Raw genomic sequence first — 17,043 nt, 5'->3', positions numbered from 1 at the left:
GTGATCCATCCAATAGCTGACTGTGAGCATCCACTTCTGTGTTTGCTAGGCCCCGGCCTAGTCTCACAAGAGACAGCTATATCAGGGTCCTTTCAGCAGAGCAGAGAATTCTTAAGAGAAAAGAGAAGTGCAATGAAATATCTAAAAAACAAAAATCTTTTCATTGTCTCTAGCAATTAGGGAAATGCAAATGAAGACTTTTGAGATTCCTCCTTACCCAAGTCAGAATGGCAAGGATCAATGGAACAGCTAATAGCACACACTGGAGTGGGTGCAGGGAAAAGCAGCCCTCATTCACGGTTGGTGGGATTGCGGACTGGTGCAGCCACTATGAAATCAGCGTGGACACGTCCTAAAGCTCTTAACAACCAATCTACCATATGTGTGGCCCAGTTACACCACGCCTAGGCATAAGCCCAAAGCACCCGACAGCCTACCCCACAGATTCCAGCTCAGCTGTGTTCACTGTGTTTCCCCAATAGCTAGGAAATGGAGACAACCTGCAGGCCCTACAGCTGAGAAGCGCCGAAAATGTGGTACAGATGCACTGTGGAATATTATTCAGCTCAGAAGAAAAACAAAATCATGAACTTTTGCAGTTAATGAACAGAACTAGAAAAGACCATTTTGAGTGAAGTGATTCAGGCTTGACAAGACAAAGGACACATCTCTTACTGGAGGATCCTAGCTCCAAATCTTCAAAGGTGAGTATAGAGCCTGTAGTAGCTACAGAAGCTAGGAAGGTAAAACAGAATCGCTAGCAGTTGTCTTAGTCACTGCTCCATCTCTGTGAACAGTCACCATGACCGAGGCAACGCTGATACAAGAAAGCATTTAACTGGGGCTGGCTCACAGGTTCAGAGGTTCAGTCCGTTATCACCAAGGCCGGGAGCATGGCAGCATGCAGGGAGGCATGGTGTCGGAGAAGGAGCTGACAAGTTTTACTCCCAGATCCACGGGCAACGGGAGAGAGAAAGCCCCTGTGACTAGCTTGGGTGATTTCAAAGCCCAGTCCCAGGGACACACTTCCTCCAACAATGCCACACCATCTAGTCCTCCTCAAGTAATGCCACTCCCTGATGACTGAGCATTCAAATATATGAGCCTAGGGGGGCCATTCTTATTCAACCATCACAGTAATAGGTGGAGGGGTAGGGGAGGGGAGGATAAGCAATAGAGAGGGGAATAGCAGGGTGCCAGCAATCAGAGCAGAGAAATGGAAAGAGAAGGGGCTCTTGAGGGAAGCAGGAGGGTGGTCAATACAGAAAAGGGGGGGGGGGCGGAAAAGTAACAATAAGGATGTCTGAAAATAGCAAGATCATGCTGCTATTTGCCTTTGAAAAACCCTATCATACACTTAACTCAGTGTATAAATATACATATCTACTTTTAACAAACTTTTCTCATTAAACAGCTGACATTGTTCCCTCTAAGGACTAACGGCCACCTGACCAATATATAGATATAGATATAGATATTATATATATCTCAGAAATGAGAAGCCCTCTTTTGAGGGCTGGAAGTTAAGTTCTTATTCCTGAAGACACCATGCCTGTTGGTTGAGAAATGGTTAAGGAGCTGGCCTGAATGCACCCTCCCTTTCATGGTACCAAAAGGCACAGCACAGGCTTCCAAAGGAGAAAGACAACCTTCTGTCCTGTCCAGCTCTGATGCCTAGGAAGCAAGTAAAAAACCAACACAGCATAACTCTTGGTAATGACTGGCACTTTTCCTCTTTGGTAGCGTACAAATATGATGCTCTAAGTTTCCCCCTCTGCTTTACTTCATCTGGGCCTCGCACACTGGAGTATTTCTCTCTGTGACGCGTCCTCTTTGACTACACTGTCTCGTTTCCGGCTGTTCGATGATGTTCTTATCTGTGGGTCTCTAGTTGGATTCCCATATGGTTACAGACAACACTGCAACTATTTTAATTATTTCACTTTTACTGGGATTATTTTATGGTTCATTTCATTACATGGTTCATTTTATTGTATGAACCTTGGGCAGGGACAAATCGGGCATTTGACTATTGCTGGGGGAGTCTCTGCCTTGTTTTCTTAATCAGTTCTTAAAAGAGGAATGTTATAATTTCAGACTATCCTACTTGGTTTTTCTTCTTACATTTTAAAGCTCTCTTACTTAATACATATACACGTAGGATCCTTTGTCTTCTTGGCAGATTAATTTTTTTAAGCCTATACTAGTGATTTGAGAAGCTTCAATGTCTACCTTCTCTTATAGTAATACAGACACTCCTGCTTTCTCTTGGTAAGTGAATGATGTATTTTCACCTTCATTTTTAACTACATATATGATCATTTCAGAGATCATTTCCTATTGACAATATAAGGTCAGGTCACATCAATTTCAATCCTTGTCTTTCAACTGATGTCTTTAGACCACATACACTTCGTAGTAGGTTAAAGTTGAAGTCTCCTGTTTTAGTGCTTTACTGCCTTTATACATCATGTGTGTAAATATGTAGCAGTGTGTTAGTACTTTTCTTGTTGCTGTGACAAAAAAAAATAATCTGATGAAAAAAACTTACGAGCAGAAAAGTTTATTTTGGCACACAGTTTGAAGGTCCACTCCATCACCTTCAAACAAGCAAGGGCTTCAAGCAAGGGCTTGAGGAAGCCGCTCACATCGTGTCAATAGTTAGGAAGTACAGAAGCTAGGCGTGCTCATCCAGCTTTCTCCTGTTTATGTAGGCTAGGGCCCAAGCCTAGGGAATGGTGCCGCCACTTTAGGATGGCCTCAGTTAACCTAATGAAAACAATCCCTCACAGGCATGCTTGGAGACTAACTTAATCAAGATAATTCTTCACGGGGGCTGGTGAAATGGCTCAGTGGGTAAGAGCACCCGACTGCTCTTCCGAAGGTCCAGAGTTCAAATCCCAGCAACCACATGGTGGCTCACAACCATCTATAAGGAGATCTGGAGTGTCTGAAGACAGCTACAGTGTACTTACATATAATAAATAAATAAATCTTTAAAAAAAAAAAGATAATTCTTCACAGGCAGGCTTCCCCTCTCCTCCTTCATCTCTCCTTCCTCCAGCATGTAGGACTCAAGTTCCCTTATTAGACTCTATAGCTTGTTTCCTATGAGGGACATACATTTAATAAATAGTGTTCTGGACATAATTCTGACCCAACTTCTGGGGTTAAGATGACTGGGGTTAAAATCCCAACTCTACCATTCATTAGTTCTGCTGTGCAAATTCACGAGCTTCACTAAACCTTAAGGCTTCCCAGGGAACAACCGTTTCACATGGAAAAAAATCTCACTTCTTTTCCTACACAAAGCAAATCTTCTATTGGTATCCACCTACCTGATACCATTCTGGGCATCACCCTCAGGTGTCCAGAGACACATCCGTGTGCCACACAACTATGCATACACATGAGAAATACAAAAAGACATTTGTGTAACGTGTCATTCTGCTTCACATACAATATGCACTTACAAGTGTCTAAACTTAGGAATGACTAAGAAAATGTTTTAAGAGAATAGAACCTACTAAAAAAAATTATATTACGGAGTTCGTGTAAGTTAAATGTAATAGTGATGATGGTTTTCTTGGCCTGTAAATTCATTATTCTGTAAATCATGACTAATTAGGCTAAGCTCAAAAAGAAAAAAAAAAAAAACAAGAGTAAAATTCTTCCTCATCATGCGAGTTCTGATCTTTCAGTACTAAGTAATGACAGTCGTTGAAAGGGAAGACCACTAGTAGTATGCTGGTCGTCAACAAACGTTCTTTGAATCCATTTTTTTAATAACCTCTCCATTTCTCTGACGCTAAAAGCAATGTACAATCAATCAATCAATTAAGGAAAAATCCAAATGTTGAAAATTCAAGTAAAATGCAAAGAATTTCCATAACACCTTAGAACTCGTCTCATCATATAGACGGAAATATGCACAATGAAATGTTACGTGCATACATGTATGCATGCATACACATATGTGTGTTTCATGTATGCATAACCTCCTACAGTTTGTACACCCAGAAGCACTAGTGTAGTTCACCTACTTCCATTGCGATGTCGTAGTTCTGGCCCAGGATGCTCTGAATAAGCTCCTTGATGGTCTGGTCTGAGGCCTGCTGGGCTTCGGACTGCAGAGAGGCTATGATCTCCTCGATGTTCTTGGGCAAGTAGCGTATCCCCAGCAGAGGCGCAGTTCCCTGGCTCGCGGAGCTCCCCTCGCGCCGGGATCTGGACGAGGGCTTGTGGTGCCATCGCACGAGATCGCGCTGGAAGTGGGTGCGAATCCGCAGCCTGCGCAACCGCCCGCTTTCGTCGAAATCGCTGCTCAGGCTGGACAAGGAGCTGGCGAGTCTGTACCGGGCGTGGGTTACGTCGAGCCCGGGCGATTCTGGCGCGCGGCCCTTGGACACGCGCTTGGTCACCGGCGCCCCCCGGCCCTTCTCGCGCAACCTCTTCCGGCGCGAGCGCGGCCGCAGGAGGATCACCGGTCGGGTGGTGCCAACCTGCGGGGCGATGGCCGGCGCCTCCTTGTAGGGAGGATGCCGCCGGAACGCGGAGCTCCGCATGTAGAAGTCCCGCGGACGGAACGGCTGGGGCTTCCCGGGGCTGCCTCGCGCGCTGTGCGGCGCCCCCTGCAGGTCGGCCGCGGCCGGGCGCTCCCCGCTCTCCGCCCCAGACGATGGCTTGGCAGCCCAGGACACGTGCCCCTTCTTCTCCCGACTGCCGCCTGCTGTGCCCAGGCGTTCTTCCTTCTCCTGGTCTTCAAAAACTGCATTCAAAGCCGGCTTGGCGGCCAGTCTCTGCCTGAGTTGCTCATAATCCTTCTTGGTTTTCTGGCGAATCTTCTCAAGCTCTTTGAACATGTATGATTCCTCTCTGGCTGTCAGTCCGAAGTGCTTTGGGATGGTGGACATCTTGACAAACTGGACCTGTAAAATACGCACACACACCCGAAAAAAATATGTATTAAAACAAATATTTAACAAAACTTAGGGCAATAAAATTACAGTTCTGCGAAGTGTCTCTGGATAGAACGTATTGTGTTCAAGTAAATTTCCGTCTAGGGCCTGTCCCATGATCCTCTACCAGTAGATTGCCATCCCTCTATGTATGGACACACTCTAGGAGCAAAAGAGCCTTTCTCACGGGTCGTCTGAGACCATAAGAAAATACTAATATTTACTTTACTATTTATAACAATAGCAAAATTACAATTATAAAGTAGCAAGGAGGAAAATGTTATGGATGGGTCCCCACAACATGAGGATCTGTATTAAAAGGTGGCAGCATTAAGAAGGCTGAGAACCGCTACTCTAAAGAAGCAAATTGTTTTTTCAGTGATAATTCCTAAGCCCCTTAGGATCTATTTTAACACTGCTTTAGACTGCAATGTTGTGCCCCACTTCCAACCAAGCAGGGCTCCCAGAAGTCTACGTAGGCACAGAAAACCTAAGGTAGCGGGGATAATAGAGAATAAAGATCTCCAACTGTACCTCCATGCCCCGTGGCTGGCTGGGACTGGGACCTTTACACATACAAATTTCTCTTGGGAGAAAAGTGAGGAGTCTGGTAACATAAGGATCAAGTCTCTGCCCTTTGTCTATAGCTGCTGTTACCCCTTGCTTCTCCACACGGTCCAGGGTGTCTCCCCACCCCACCCCCCAACACACACACACACACACACACACACACACACATACACTCATCCAGCCATTCTGCTCACTACTCCAAGGGTCACCTGAGCTTGGTATATCGAAGGAAGGGAGAGAGGAAGCCTGCCTCTAGACAGAGGCAGTGGCTATAACTCACAAAGCCGTGGATGCTAGATGTTTGTACTTAATCTGTGAGCTACTGGGAACCACTTGAAATTTTTTAAGAAAGAAAAAAAAATGTGGCTTGAAAAAGTTAGTACTTGGGGATGACATTATTCCAAGGGAAAGGGGGACCAAGCAGCTCAGTAGCTTTAGCCTGAGACCTATAATTGCTAATCAAGCAGAAAGAAAACAGACATAACATGGTAAGAATGATAGCACCTTGTCAACAATTCCAAATAGGTAGGATCTGGGTGTGGGGTGTAATCCTGCATTCCCAGGCCTCGGGGAGGTTGAGGCAGGAGAAGCAAGACAATTCTGAAACCAAGCTGATTTACATGCCGAATCAAGGCTACACAGCAATATCCTGCCTAGAAAATTAAAAAGAAAAAAAATACCTAATATAAAATTTAAATATCAAAAAAGTAAATGGGAGCAACAAAAAGCTCATTCAAAAAAACTGATACTTTTATAGATTAGGAAGGTAGCTCCGTGGGAAGTGACTTGCCAAACATAAGCATGAACCTGGACCTTGCATCACTTCTCTGGAGTTTGGCCGTACTCAAGATGCATAATAAAATGTGTTATTCACCCAAATGTACATGTCCACGTGGCTAATGAGGTAACTTTCATGTAGTTGTTTACTATAATTTTTAAATGCCAATTTCCGTTTTTCAGCGGGCCCTTGTGTGGTGCCCACAGTCCTAAGTGAATTTGGGGATCCTGAAGGCACTGAGATCCTTACTGAACCCTAGGAGGAACTACTGTGGAAGACCCCTGAGAGACTTACCTGTGAATGCTGGAAGGAGGGAGAGAGCAAGGGAGCCAGAAAACAGAGTACATGTGGCTCCCCAAGAGCCAAGGGCAGGAGTTAAAGGCACAGAACTAAAGCTATGAAAATAACGACAGAAAAGAATGGATGGGGGCAGCCAGGAGGCAGAGACGGGACAGTGGGGAGAGAGCCTCTGAACATCACTGGATTCTGCAGGTTTGACTATTCAGCTAGAGAACATAGGTACTAAGGAACCATTTAGAATGTAAGTGTTCTCCAAAGGACTTGAATCTAAAAATGCATAGATATAGCAAATGCCCTCATTTAAAACATAATGGTGAGTTTTCATAGTAGTTCAAAGAGTAACACCATATGAATATTTTTTTTAATTCAAAGACATAAAAGTTTGAATAGGCAGCTACTGTTCCTTGGTGACAAAGCAACTGCTTTAATTATATCAGGTCGTCTCAAGATACCATACTGACTTCATGTTGCACACACATGCACAAAATCTAACAATGGTATTTCAAATGTTTTAATTTGTTTGATAAATGAATAGGATTACTAAACACTATGAGAGAAGAAAAGGAGGGTGGTACACCTGCCCTTTTCACGGGAGGGGGGGGGGTGCCAGGAGAATTGAGACTTGCACAGACTCCTCAGAACTCAAACACTGCCGATAGAATCAGTAGGTACACTGAGAAAGAATATTTTGAGATGATATGAAATATACTATTAAAGGCAGAATTTGATTAATGATAGAAGAAAGGAAAACCCATTCAATTAATCATGCCAGGGCCATTGTTTGGCTACTTGGGAAAGAATTGTGCCTTGATTTACCAAAAGTAAGTCAAGATCTACTTAAGATATGTAATAATTAAATATCAAGCATTTATTTGCTTACCACTATCTGTATTGATTAGACTCATATCAATATTTAAAAAACAGTTGTTTTCCTAATAGAAGTCATTTACTGTCTAGCTTTGAAAATATGAAAAAAAATGGCCCCATTTATCCATTCCTGAAACACACCCTGCTGATTCCTAAACAGAGGACCTTTGTGAAGGGACAGAGCTCCTGTCTGGGAACTATGAAGCTTTCTTTCTGCACCAATAGACAGTGGCCCTATGGACAGTTCAATTCTGTGTACACCAGAGGTTCATATTACAAAGTGAAAATTAAAAGGTGTGGTGACTGGCACATATCTTTGATCCCGGTTCCTGTGAGGCAGAGGCAGGCACATCTCTGTTGAATTTTAGGTCAGCCTGCTCTACATAATGAGACTCTGTCCGGGGGAGGGGGGGCAGGGAGTAGAAGAGAATAATAAAATCTATCTGTTGTCTGTTGCCTAACCCATGACATCTGAGCACTAGAAATGGCTTCTAGTGACTTTAAGGAAGTTTCCTCCTTTTAAACACCTCACAGTCCTTCTGCCCTCATTGTTTGCACAGGTGACAATTTGCTCAGAGGGTGACCAGCTGCAAGTGGCTGAGAAGCATTAAGTGGCAGGAGGCACAGAGGAGAGCTGCTGTGACACCTGGTGAGAGACTGGCTTCACACTCCCAGCCCTTCCCTCTTCTCATTTCCTGTTCTGGGTGCCCTTCCCAACTTCTGGGCCCTCAGTTTGTTCCTGAAATTTAAACAAACTTCCCTTGTTTAACATTTCTATGCACATCCCCTTGAAAGGTGAACAGAATTTTTTTTTCTTTTTATAATGGCAATAAATAAATAAATAAATAGGAATTAGGACTTACAGATTAGAGGACAGGAGCTTCTAGTCTGGCGCTCCAGTTGGGTGCTATCCTAAAGCTTATTGGATTATCAGGGTGTGTTACCTGTTTCTCCCCCATCCACTCCTAACACCACCAAATAAGGAAATCACTTTTTAAAGATTCAGCCTCCGGGGAAATTAGAATACTTTCTCTTTGTCCGTGGGCAATTTACAAAGACAGGATGGTTCTAGTTTGGAAACTCTCAAAGAAAAGTAATACAGTTGTCCCCAAGTAAGAGATGAAGGAAGGGGTTGAATTTTCTGCTCATAATCCATGCTAGCCAAGTCTACTACTGCAGTTTGAGGTGTCACGGAGTGTGCTTAAAATCTTTGGAAAGCGAGCAATGATCTCATTGTCCTGCTCTTTCCAGATTTGGAAGTGCGACCTTTTTCCTGTCTCTCATACTGGACGTTCAACGCAGTAGGCATCAGAGGGGCCGATATCTAGCCTTTGCCCCTTTCCTGCCAGGCCAGGTGAGGTATCAGGAAGAAAATCTGGCCAGAACTAGTTAGACTTTCTCTCTCTAGGTGCAACAAGGCTCACCGAGTGCTTCCCGTGGTGAACTCTGTACTTTGACTCAAGCAAATCCTGGTTTATAGGATTATTTTCATGTCTCCTATTGGGACAGAAAAGCCAAACTGTGCTCCAATCCATGGCGGGGATGAGGGGGTTGTGGTGATGACTTTTGGGTTTTTTTCCCCTTTGAGAAAAGCTCTTGCAATACAGCCCTGAGAAGCCTGGACGCTGCTGTGTATACAGGGTGGTCCTCCTGCCTTGGCTTGCCAAGCACTGCGGTTACAGGTGTGTGATTCCACATTCAAGACTCTGCTCCAGACTGGACGTGAAGCAGAACCACAGCAAGCACTCCCTAGATGACCTGGGCCCACGCTGTGCAAAACCCTGCAGCCCAAGGAAAGGATCCCTGCCTGTTGCCCCACCACCACCACCACCAAATTTATTTCCTAAAGTCACATCACTGCCAACTTCTAATGGACTTCTCCTTAAGTTCCATCAGAAATGCCTAAGCCCATGGACAGCTTATCTCAGTTGGCAAAAATTTCATCTCCTACAAGAAAAATAAAAATTCTTTGAAAACAATGTTGCTTTTGTAAACTCAGTAGTAACGGAGAAGACCTATTTGTGCTTTGATCAGAATTTCCTTGAAGATATAAAAGAATATATTCTAGCATATGAATAATTCTGAGAATGAGACAATAACTTTTTTCTTCTTTCTACATTTTCCATAATATTTGAAGCCTGATGAAGACAGAACCAACTCTTAAAATCAAACTTAGAACACATATTTGCACGTGCGTGCACACACACAAGTGTACACACACACACCATACATGAGAGCAGTGAGGTGGTTCAGCAGCCACCAAGACTGAAATACCCCAGAACCCAGTGTTAGGCAAGAATGGACCCATGCAAGCAAGTTGTTGTTTTACTTCTATATGTGCACTGTGGTACACACATGCCCCTTCTCGAATGAACAAATAAATGCAGTAATCTTTTAAAAATATGTCTCGATGAAGCACAGTACTTTGTATATTAATCTAAAATTTTAATGAAAATGAAGGGATAATTCCTTAGTCGAAACAAAAAACATAATAATAATTTTTATGTAGTATTCAGTCTCTAAATATTTGTGTGTTCCCTGGGGTTAGTCTTGCTATTTATTGATTTATCCTTTAATCTGTTATTGTATGATAAGATGAGGAAATTATCACATTTTTTGTATTTGTAAAGGCAATTGGTAGCCAATAATTTGACTAATTTTAGAGAAGGCTCTAAGCACTGCTAAGAATATGTGTTCCCTAGCAGAAGTGGAATACTCTGTATGTGGCATGTCTATTTAGTTTTGGTGTTTCCTTACTGATTTTCAGTGTGGAAGTTCTATCTAGATGTGAGAGTAGAGTGTGCTGAGATCTCTCAGTTATTATTGCATCAGAACAAATATGGTCTTTTATGTTTTTCACTGTGTGCTTTATGAAGCCAGGGTGCCTAAGATTCAGTGCATACATATTTACAATGGATATATTCTTTGGATGATCTGTCCCTATATTAATATGTAGTGGCCTTCCATGTCTCATCCAACTGGCTTTGGTTTGAAGTCTCCTTTATCAGGTATAAGAATGGCTAGTCTATCTTGTTTGCAGGTCCCATGTGCTTGATGGGTTTACTTCCAACTCTGACCCTCATAGTTTGGATGTCTTTCCTAGTTTTGTGAGTTTCTTGGTGACAAAACATAGTTGGATTTTTTTATCCAGTCAGCTAGCCTATATGCCTATAGTTGGTGAATTAAGACCATTTATATGTTAGGTTGTTTTTGATAATGTTGTATGCTTTCTGATGATTTTGTTGATCATTTCCCTGGTCCACATGTCTGTTAGGAGATCTCTCTCTCTCTCTCCTCTCTCTCTCTCTCTCTCTCTCTCTCTCTCTCTCTCTCTCTCTCTCTCTCTCTCTCTCTCTCTCTTTCTCTCTCCCTCCTGCTGATATAGGATTTTTGCAGATTTGTGGCATTGGAGATGACTGATTCTTTCCTAGTTCTCTGTTGATCTCTTCCCTTCAAGAAATGCATTCTTTCCTGTTATGCTGGCTAGTTTTATGTTAAGATCAGGCTGTAAGCATGCAAGCCTGTAGAGTATTCTCTTAATTAGTGATTGATGGAAAGGGGACCAAACCATTGTAGGTGGTGATATCCCTGGGCTGGTAGTCCTGGATTCTATAAGAAAGCAGACTGAGAAACCATGAGGAGCAAGCCAATAAACAGTACTTCTCATGGCTTCTGCATCAGCTCCTGCCTCCAAGTGCCTTCTCTGCTTGAGTTCCTATCCTGATTTTCTTTGCTGGTGAACTGTGATATGGAAGTGTAAATTCCTCCCAACTTGCTTTTTGATCATGGTGTTTCATCACAGTAATAGTTACTCTAACTAAGACAACACCTGTATTCTGTGGATGAAACCTTTTCTTTCTTTATTATGTGTGCAGTGTTACTTTAATAATTTTCTGCAATAACTTACTGTTGCATTAACTTGTGTTTGCCTTCAAATATCGTATTTACCCATAAATTTCTCCATTAAAGTAACCTTTCTAGGTATCTTGGTTGACAGTTATTAACTTTCAGGACTTGAAATACACCACTTCCATTTCAAGACTGTGTTGCCGGATATTAGGACCGTGACACCTGCTTGCTTCCTCATTCCATTTGCTTGAAACACATGTTCTATCTTTTGATGTAAGGTCCAATCTGCCTTGCATGGTGAGGCTCATTTCCTGGAGGCATAAATAGAGTGGTTCTGTCTTTTAGAGCAATCTGCAACTCCATGTCTTTTAAGGGGAGAATGGACATCACTGATATTCAGAGTTGTTTTTGAGAGATGTATATTATGTTTCTTGTCATTTTGTTGATGTGTAGCGGTTAGTGTTTTTATTTCCATCACTTGCTTACCTGCAGCTCAAACACAGTTTGTTCTTTACTGTAGTATCATAGAGACAAGTGTTTTACCTGTGTTTCAGAATGAAGGTTTCTTTCACATACTTTCTATTCAGCTAACTTAAGGGTCATGAATTATTTTACTTTTAGAATTTTACTTTAGAATTGTTTTAATTATTATTCCTTAAATTATGACAGTTGTGTTGGGTATAGTAAGCTGTGTTGGCTGTTTTCCTTCTGAGCTTGAAAAAAACCAAGGTTTCTGATGAGAAATCTCTTATGAATATGATCACTCCCCTGCTTCATACTTTATATATGACTTGGTATTTCTCACTTGCAAGTTTGGGTATATTTTCCTTGTTCTGTATATTTATTATTTTAATTTTAGTATTATGTGGGAAGGCTCTTTTCTGGTCTTATGTATTATGTTTTCTACATGTTGCCTGAATAGACATCTCTTCCTCTAGATCTGGGCAATGTTCTGTTATTACTTTTTATTGAAAATGTCTTCTAAGCTTTTAACAAGAAATTGTTGTTCTACTAAGTCATTATACTGTGTAGCAATTTCGTCCAAATTGTTATGTTCCCTCTTGGAAGGAAGGGAAGACGTTCGTAAGTCTTAGGGAAAAATCAGAAGCTTACAGGTCTCAGAACTGAGGGAACTTGGAAGATCCCAAGGCCCCTGCCCTCTGTTATACGAGGTAGTAACACCTGCGAGAGAAGGACCCTTCCAATGCCAGTGCATTGCACAGGGAGCCCCAGGGATGCAACTTTCATGGGTCATTGCCCATGCAGAGTAGGCATCTCAGTGACTCAGCTGCCCTCGAGTCATCAGTTTTCCCATAAGTGACCCTGGCAAACTCACTGCTCACTAAGTAAGACTGCGGTGGAAATGTTTCTTTGGTCTTCAGTGCCCTACCTGGAGTGCATTGCATGAATTCAAGTCTCTTAGAAAGAATCATAAGGCATAAATCACAGGTTGATTTTCATGATGCCTTATAGATCTCACATGTTTCATTCATATGGTTTTATTAATTTATCTTCATAGTTAACTGAATGCTCCATCTCCCATATGTTGTTTTCAAGTCCTGATAGTCTGTCTTCCCATAGATTCAGAGGTTTTTATTTAACTTCTTGAATTTTTCATTTCCAGTTTGTTTGTTTTACTATTTTTATCTCTTTATTGAATTCTACTTTCATATCCTATATTGACTTCCTTATTTCATTCAGCCTTTTTGTTATCTTGGGATTTATTTAGGAGTTTGTGTCCTTTTTTATTTCTTTGAACATATTTATTATCAGTCTTTTGAATTCCTTGTCTGGGATGTCATCTAATTTTCTTTCACTGGGAGGCCATTTATTGGGATCGGTAACTTCTGGAGCAGTCAGATTGCCTTGCTTTTTGCTTGTTTGGTCTTGTTTTTTGTTTTTTTTGGGGGGGGGGGGTTGGGATGTGTGTGTGTGTTTTATATTGAGACTTACACACCTGGAGTTGACCACTGAATGAATTTTTTAAATTATGATTATTTTAGTGACAGTGAATGCAATGCTCAAGACAAATTATGTTGAGGTAAGGTTGAGGTGTCACCTATCTGCCATCCTCTGTCAGGATGCCAGACCAGGGTACCAGACTTCATTCCTGGTACTCCCCTAAGAATAGAATACTATCAAAAATTGGGGCCTCCATAAAAATTCAGTGTTACTAAAATCAAAACAATCCTCTCCTGAGCACTCACCATTTTAAGAAGTCAAGGAAGAATGACAGAGCCTTACACCATAAGAGCTTAAGGCAGTGGCTTCAACCTGTGGGTCAAAAGATCCTTGGGGGTTGAATGCCCCTTTCACAGAGGCTGCCTAAGACCCTCAGAAAGCAAGGCATTGACATTCCAATTCACAACAGGAGTAAATTACAGTTATGAAGTAGCAACATGCTATGGTTGCAGGTGTCACCACAACATGAAGAATTGTCTTAAAGGGCCATGCAGGCATTAGGAAGATTGAGAACCACTGTCCTAAGGTAGGAATGTGAAGGAAATGAAGTGAGAGGTGAGTAGAGAGCGGGAGAAATAAACAGCAGGTGGAAAACAGCAGGGGAAAAAGAGGGGGAGATGAGGTAACTTTGGCCAAAGGTTGAAAAATGAGTGGGAGGTTTGGAAATGCAATCAAATAGCCTATAGCAATCCCAGCTCTGAGACATCCAGGACACATGGACACCACAAACCAAGCCAGCTCATGTTCTGGAGAAACACTTATCAAAGGGGGAAAGTGAAGAGTGAATACATGAGTAGTGAAAAGGTAAAGAAGAGGGGAGACAAGGAGAACAGGACAGGACAGAGCTGGCCGGGAACACTAGCAATGCATACTAAGTTGAAGATGAGTAACTGTGCAGAGAGAGCTGGGTGGAGGGACACCATCTGAATGGTCTGTCTCCTTTCTGGCCAGCCACAACCCCCACCTGTTCCTTCTGTGGCTCCCAGATGCCTATCACACCCCTGGGTAGTCTTTGGCACAGATGTTTTGTGAGTATCCTTCAAGATATTGGGTTGGGAATGCTGTTCTCCATGGTAGGTGGTCCTCTGCAAGGCTGGGTCACAAACACTAGCACTATCTTTCTTTACAGATGTAAAGTGGAAATCTGTACCATTATTTCATACCCACTGGGCAATCCTTCCTGGTGTCAGGCACACTAGTGGGAACCCGTATCTATGTTCTCCGAACCATGTTGTTTCCATCCAGGTTTCTGCCTCACTGAAAGCTGCACAGTTTCTTCCCCATAATTCAGAGGTATTCTGGTCAGGTTTTAGCATATAATAGTGACATTTGTTCTGAGTTTCCTAAGAGTGCGGCGCACTGGGGTCCTGGGACCAATATGGATTTGTGACAATAGTTTCTCACTGTGTCTCTGTTTGTTTGCTTGATTGTTTTTCATGGCATTTGTTGCTATTCAGGCAGAATGTTGGGATAGAGGTTTTTCATTTCAGCTCAAACTGTCTCCCCTTTTCCCTCTTTTTTCTTTTTCCTTCCTTCTTTTAAAATGTTTATTACTGAGAATAGAGTAGAGAATTTCTGAAGTTGTCTGTCACCTGTTCACTTCCTGTCCCTGGGAGAGAACTCCCTAGACCATACCAACCCCTCCAGGAAGGACACCAGATTTCTTTTTCCTTTCTGTTTTGCAACAGTTTCTACTTTGCTTTGATACTAAGCTAGAAATTTTGGCTGTCAGCCACCTATTCTGACAGCACTTATCAAACTTTCCCATTTATTCTCTGGAGATTGTAGCAGACTATGTTGGCCTTTAATCTATGAACTGCAAAAAATAAATCCCCAGCAGACATTTTTAACAGAAATAACAAGCTAATTCTACAATATGTGCAAATGCCCTAAAATCATCCAAATAATTTCAAAAGGGAAGACAAATCTAGACAATTTACAGTATCCGGTTTCAAAACTTACTACAGGGCCAAGCATGACAGAACATGCCTGTGAAGCCTGCCCTTAGGAGACAAAGACAGGGGGTCACAGTCAGGTTAGTCCAGGCTATATAGTGAGACCCTGTCTTAAACACAAACACAAAGTAACAAAACCCACATTGCTAACAGTACACTAGATAACTGGGGAAAGGGCTTTGGCAAGCCACCATCCTGAGTAAATGAAGCCAGACAAAAGTGAACATACTGTCTCCTTAAGACTCTAGTGCACGCAGTTGCCTCTGTAATGTCACACAGCAGACCTCAGTGGCTGTCGGAGCTAGAGGGGAGAGTCAGGTGTGGATGGACGGCAGAGTGAGCAGAAAGGGTCAGAGATTCAGATTGTAGCTATTGTTCTAAAGGTGAATATATCTGTGTGGACTCCTCAGTAGGTAGATTGTACCTTTGTGCTTATAAATCATGCTACTACTCAAAGGTGTAAACAGGAAAAGAGCAAATTGTAAATATTTATATATGAATACTAAAAAAAAAAAAAACTATTCTATTCCTTAAGTTCATCTTAACACAAATCTGCAAAAAGATTTACTTTGTCTGAAGTCTTCAGTAGCAAAGAACCCTTTACAGTAAGCGCCGTAATATCTCCTTTACTCCCAAACTCAAGACCAACAGTTCTCTATTCTGAAATTAGCTAGACTCCATTGCACATTCTCGCCTAATTGTAGTTAAGGTTTGTCCAAAACAAGCTGTCCTGGCTCAGGGTGGCTGAGACGGTCAGCGGGTGACATTAATCCCCTGCACTCTGAGTTTTTACCCTCCCCACAGCTATCTTTTTTTTTTTTTTTTTTTTTTTTTTTTTTTTTTTTTTGAGACAGGGTTTTTCTGTATAGCCCTGGCTGTCCTGGAACTCACTTTGTAGACCAGACTGGCCGCGAACTCAGAAATCTGCCTGCCTCTGCCTCCCAAGTGCTGGGATTAAACACACACAGCTATCTTAATTCCTCACCCTCGTTTCCATCTATCCCCCACCCCACCCCGCCTTTTCGCGAACCCCCGCTCCCCCAGCCCGAAGCCTAGTCGTCCTACCTCTACTGGAAGTTCTCTGGGGCCTCTTCAGTCCTGTTTCACCGAAATGTTCCTTTAGCTCAAGCTTATAGTCCACAGAAGCCCATCAACTACTCCTGCCTCGATCACGCGCCAACCTGGATTTGACACGACTTTTGTGAAACTGGAACCCACCAAAGTGGATGAGAAAGCGGGAACACTAGCTCAGCCAATTATCAGAGTCCGAAGGAATTTACTGCACCCTGTCCACAGCTTCTGCTTACCTGGCTGGTTCAGGAAGGCCAGAACTTCTCCTAGCTGATGATGAAGGACCAGATAACCCAGAGACTGCCAACACCCAAGGAGGCCCAGGCAGCTCTACCAGCTAAATGGGGAAAGAAAGGCCCAGCTCCCTTGTTGCTTAGCAACAAGCCTCGCCTCGCGGAGGTTCCAACACTTGAGCTCTGCACATGCTCCACTCCCAACCCCTGTGACAGTGGATTGCCTAAGGCTTAGTGTCCAGAAATCAGTTCCAGGCCCTGGTTCCAGCAGCTTAAACCCTTCATGAGAGGCCTCAGTTCAATGGATGGTGGAAACGGGTCCCAAGAGGAAACCTGGTCACACATCACCTACAACAGCTGCTTTTCCCAGAATGGCCAACCGCCTAGCTTAATGAGCCATTTATAACACCTTTCCTTATACAGACATGCAATCATTTGTTTTTAAAGGAGTGTGTCTATATTACCTGTGAGTGTGCTGCCACGTTGCTCACCCTGAACTC

General features: G+C 42.8%; 1 protein-coding gene across 7 annotated transcripts in view; it reads right to left on the bottom strand.

Moving 5' to 3' along the window:
- The window catches only part of Ttc6 (tetratricopeptide repeat domain 6), a 173,422-nt gene extending 156,748 nt beyond the window's left edge, over window positions 1-16,674 (bottom strand). For 3 of the 7 annotated variants that reach the window (XM_021179236.1, XM_021179237.1, XM_021179232.1), the window contains exons 1-3: window positions 16,547-16,658; window positions 16,305-16,446; window positions 4,044-4,928 (exon numbers count right to left, since the gene is read on the bottom strand). In XM_021179236.1, the coding sequence (XP_021034895.1) occupies window positions 4,044-4,913 (870 nt within the window). In that variant the 5' untranslated portion in view covers window positions 4,914-4,928; window positions 16,305-16,446; window positions 16,547-16,658. Of the gene's footprint in view, window positions 1-4,043; window positions 4,929-16,304; window positions 16,505-16,546 lie in introns of those variants that run through there. The other 4 variants (XM_021179235.1, XM_021179234.1, XM_021179231.1 and 1 more) reach the window with 4 other exon arrangements.
- Window positions 16,675-17,043: the final 369 nt, after the last annotated feature.

This window comes from Mus caroli, chromosome 12 (assembly GCF_900094665.2).
Source record: "Mus caroli chromosome 12, CAROLI_EIJ_v1.1, whole genome shotgun sequence".
NCBI classification, from domain to species: Eukaryota; Metazoa; Chordata; class Mammalia; order Rodentia; family Muridae; genus Mus; species Mus caroli.
Note: the sequence above shows the minus strand (reverse complement) of the source record. Positions and strands in the feature narration are given on the sequence as shown.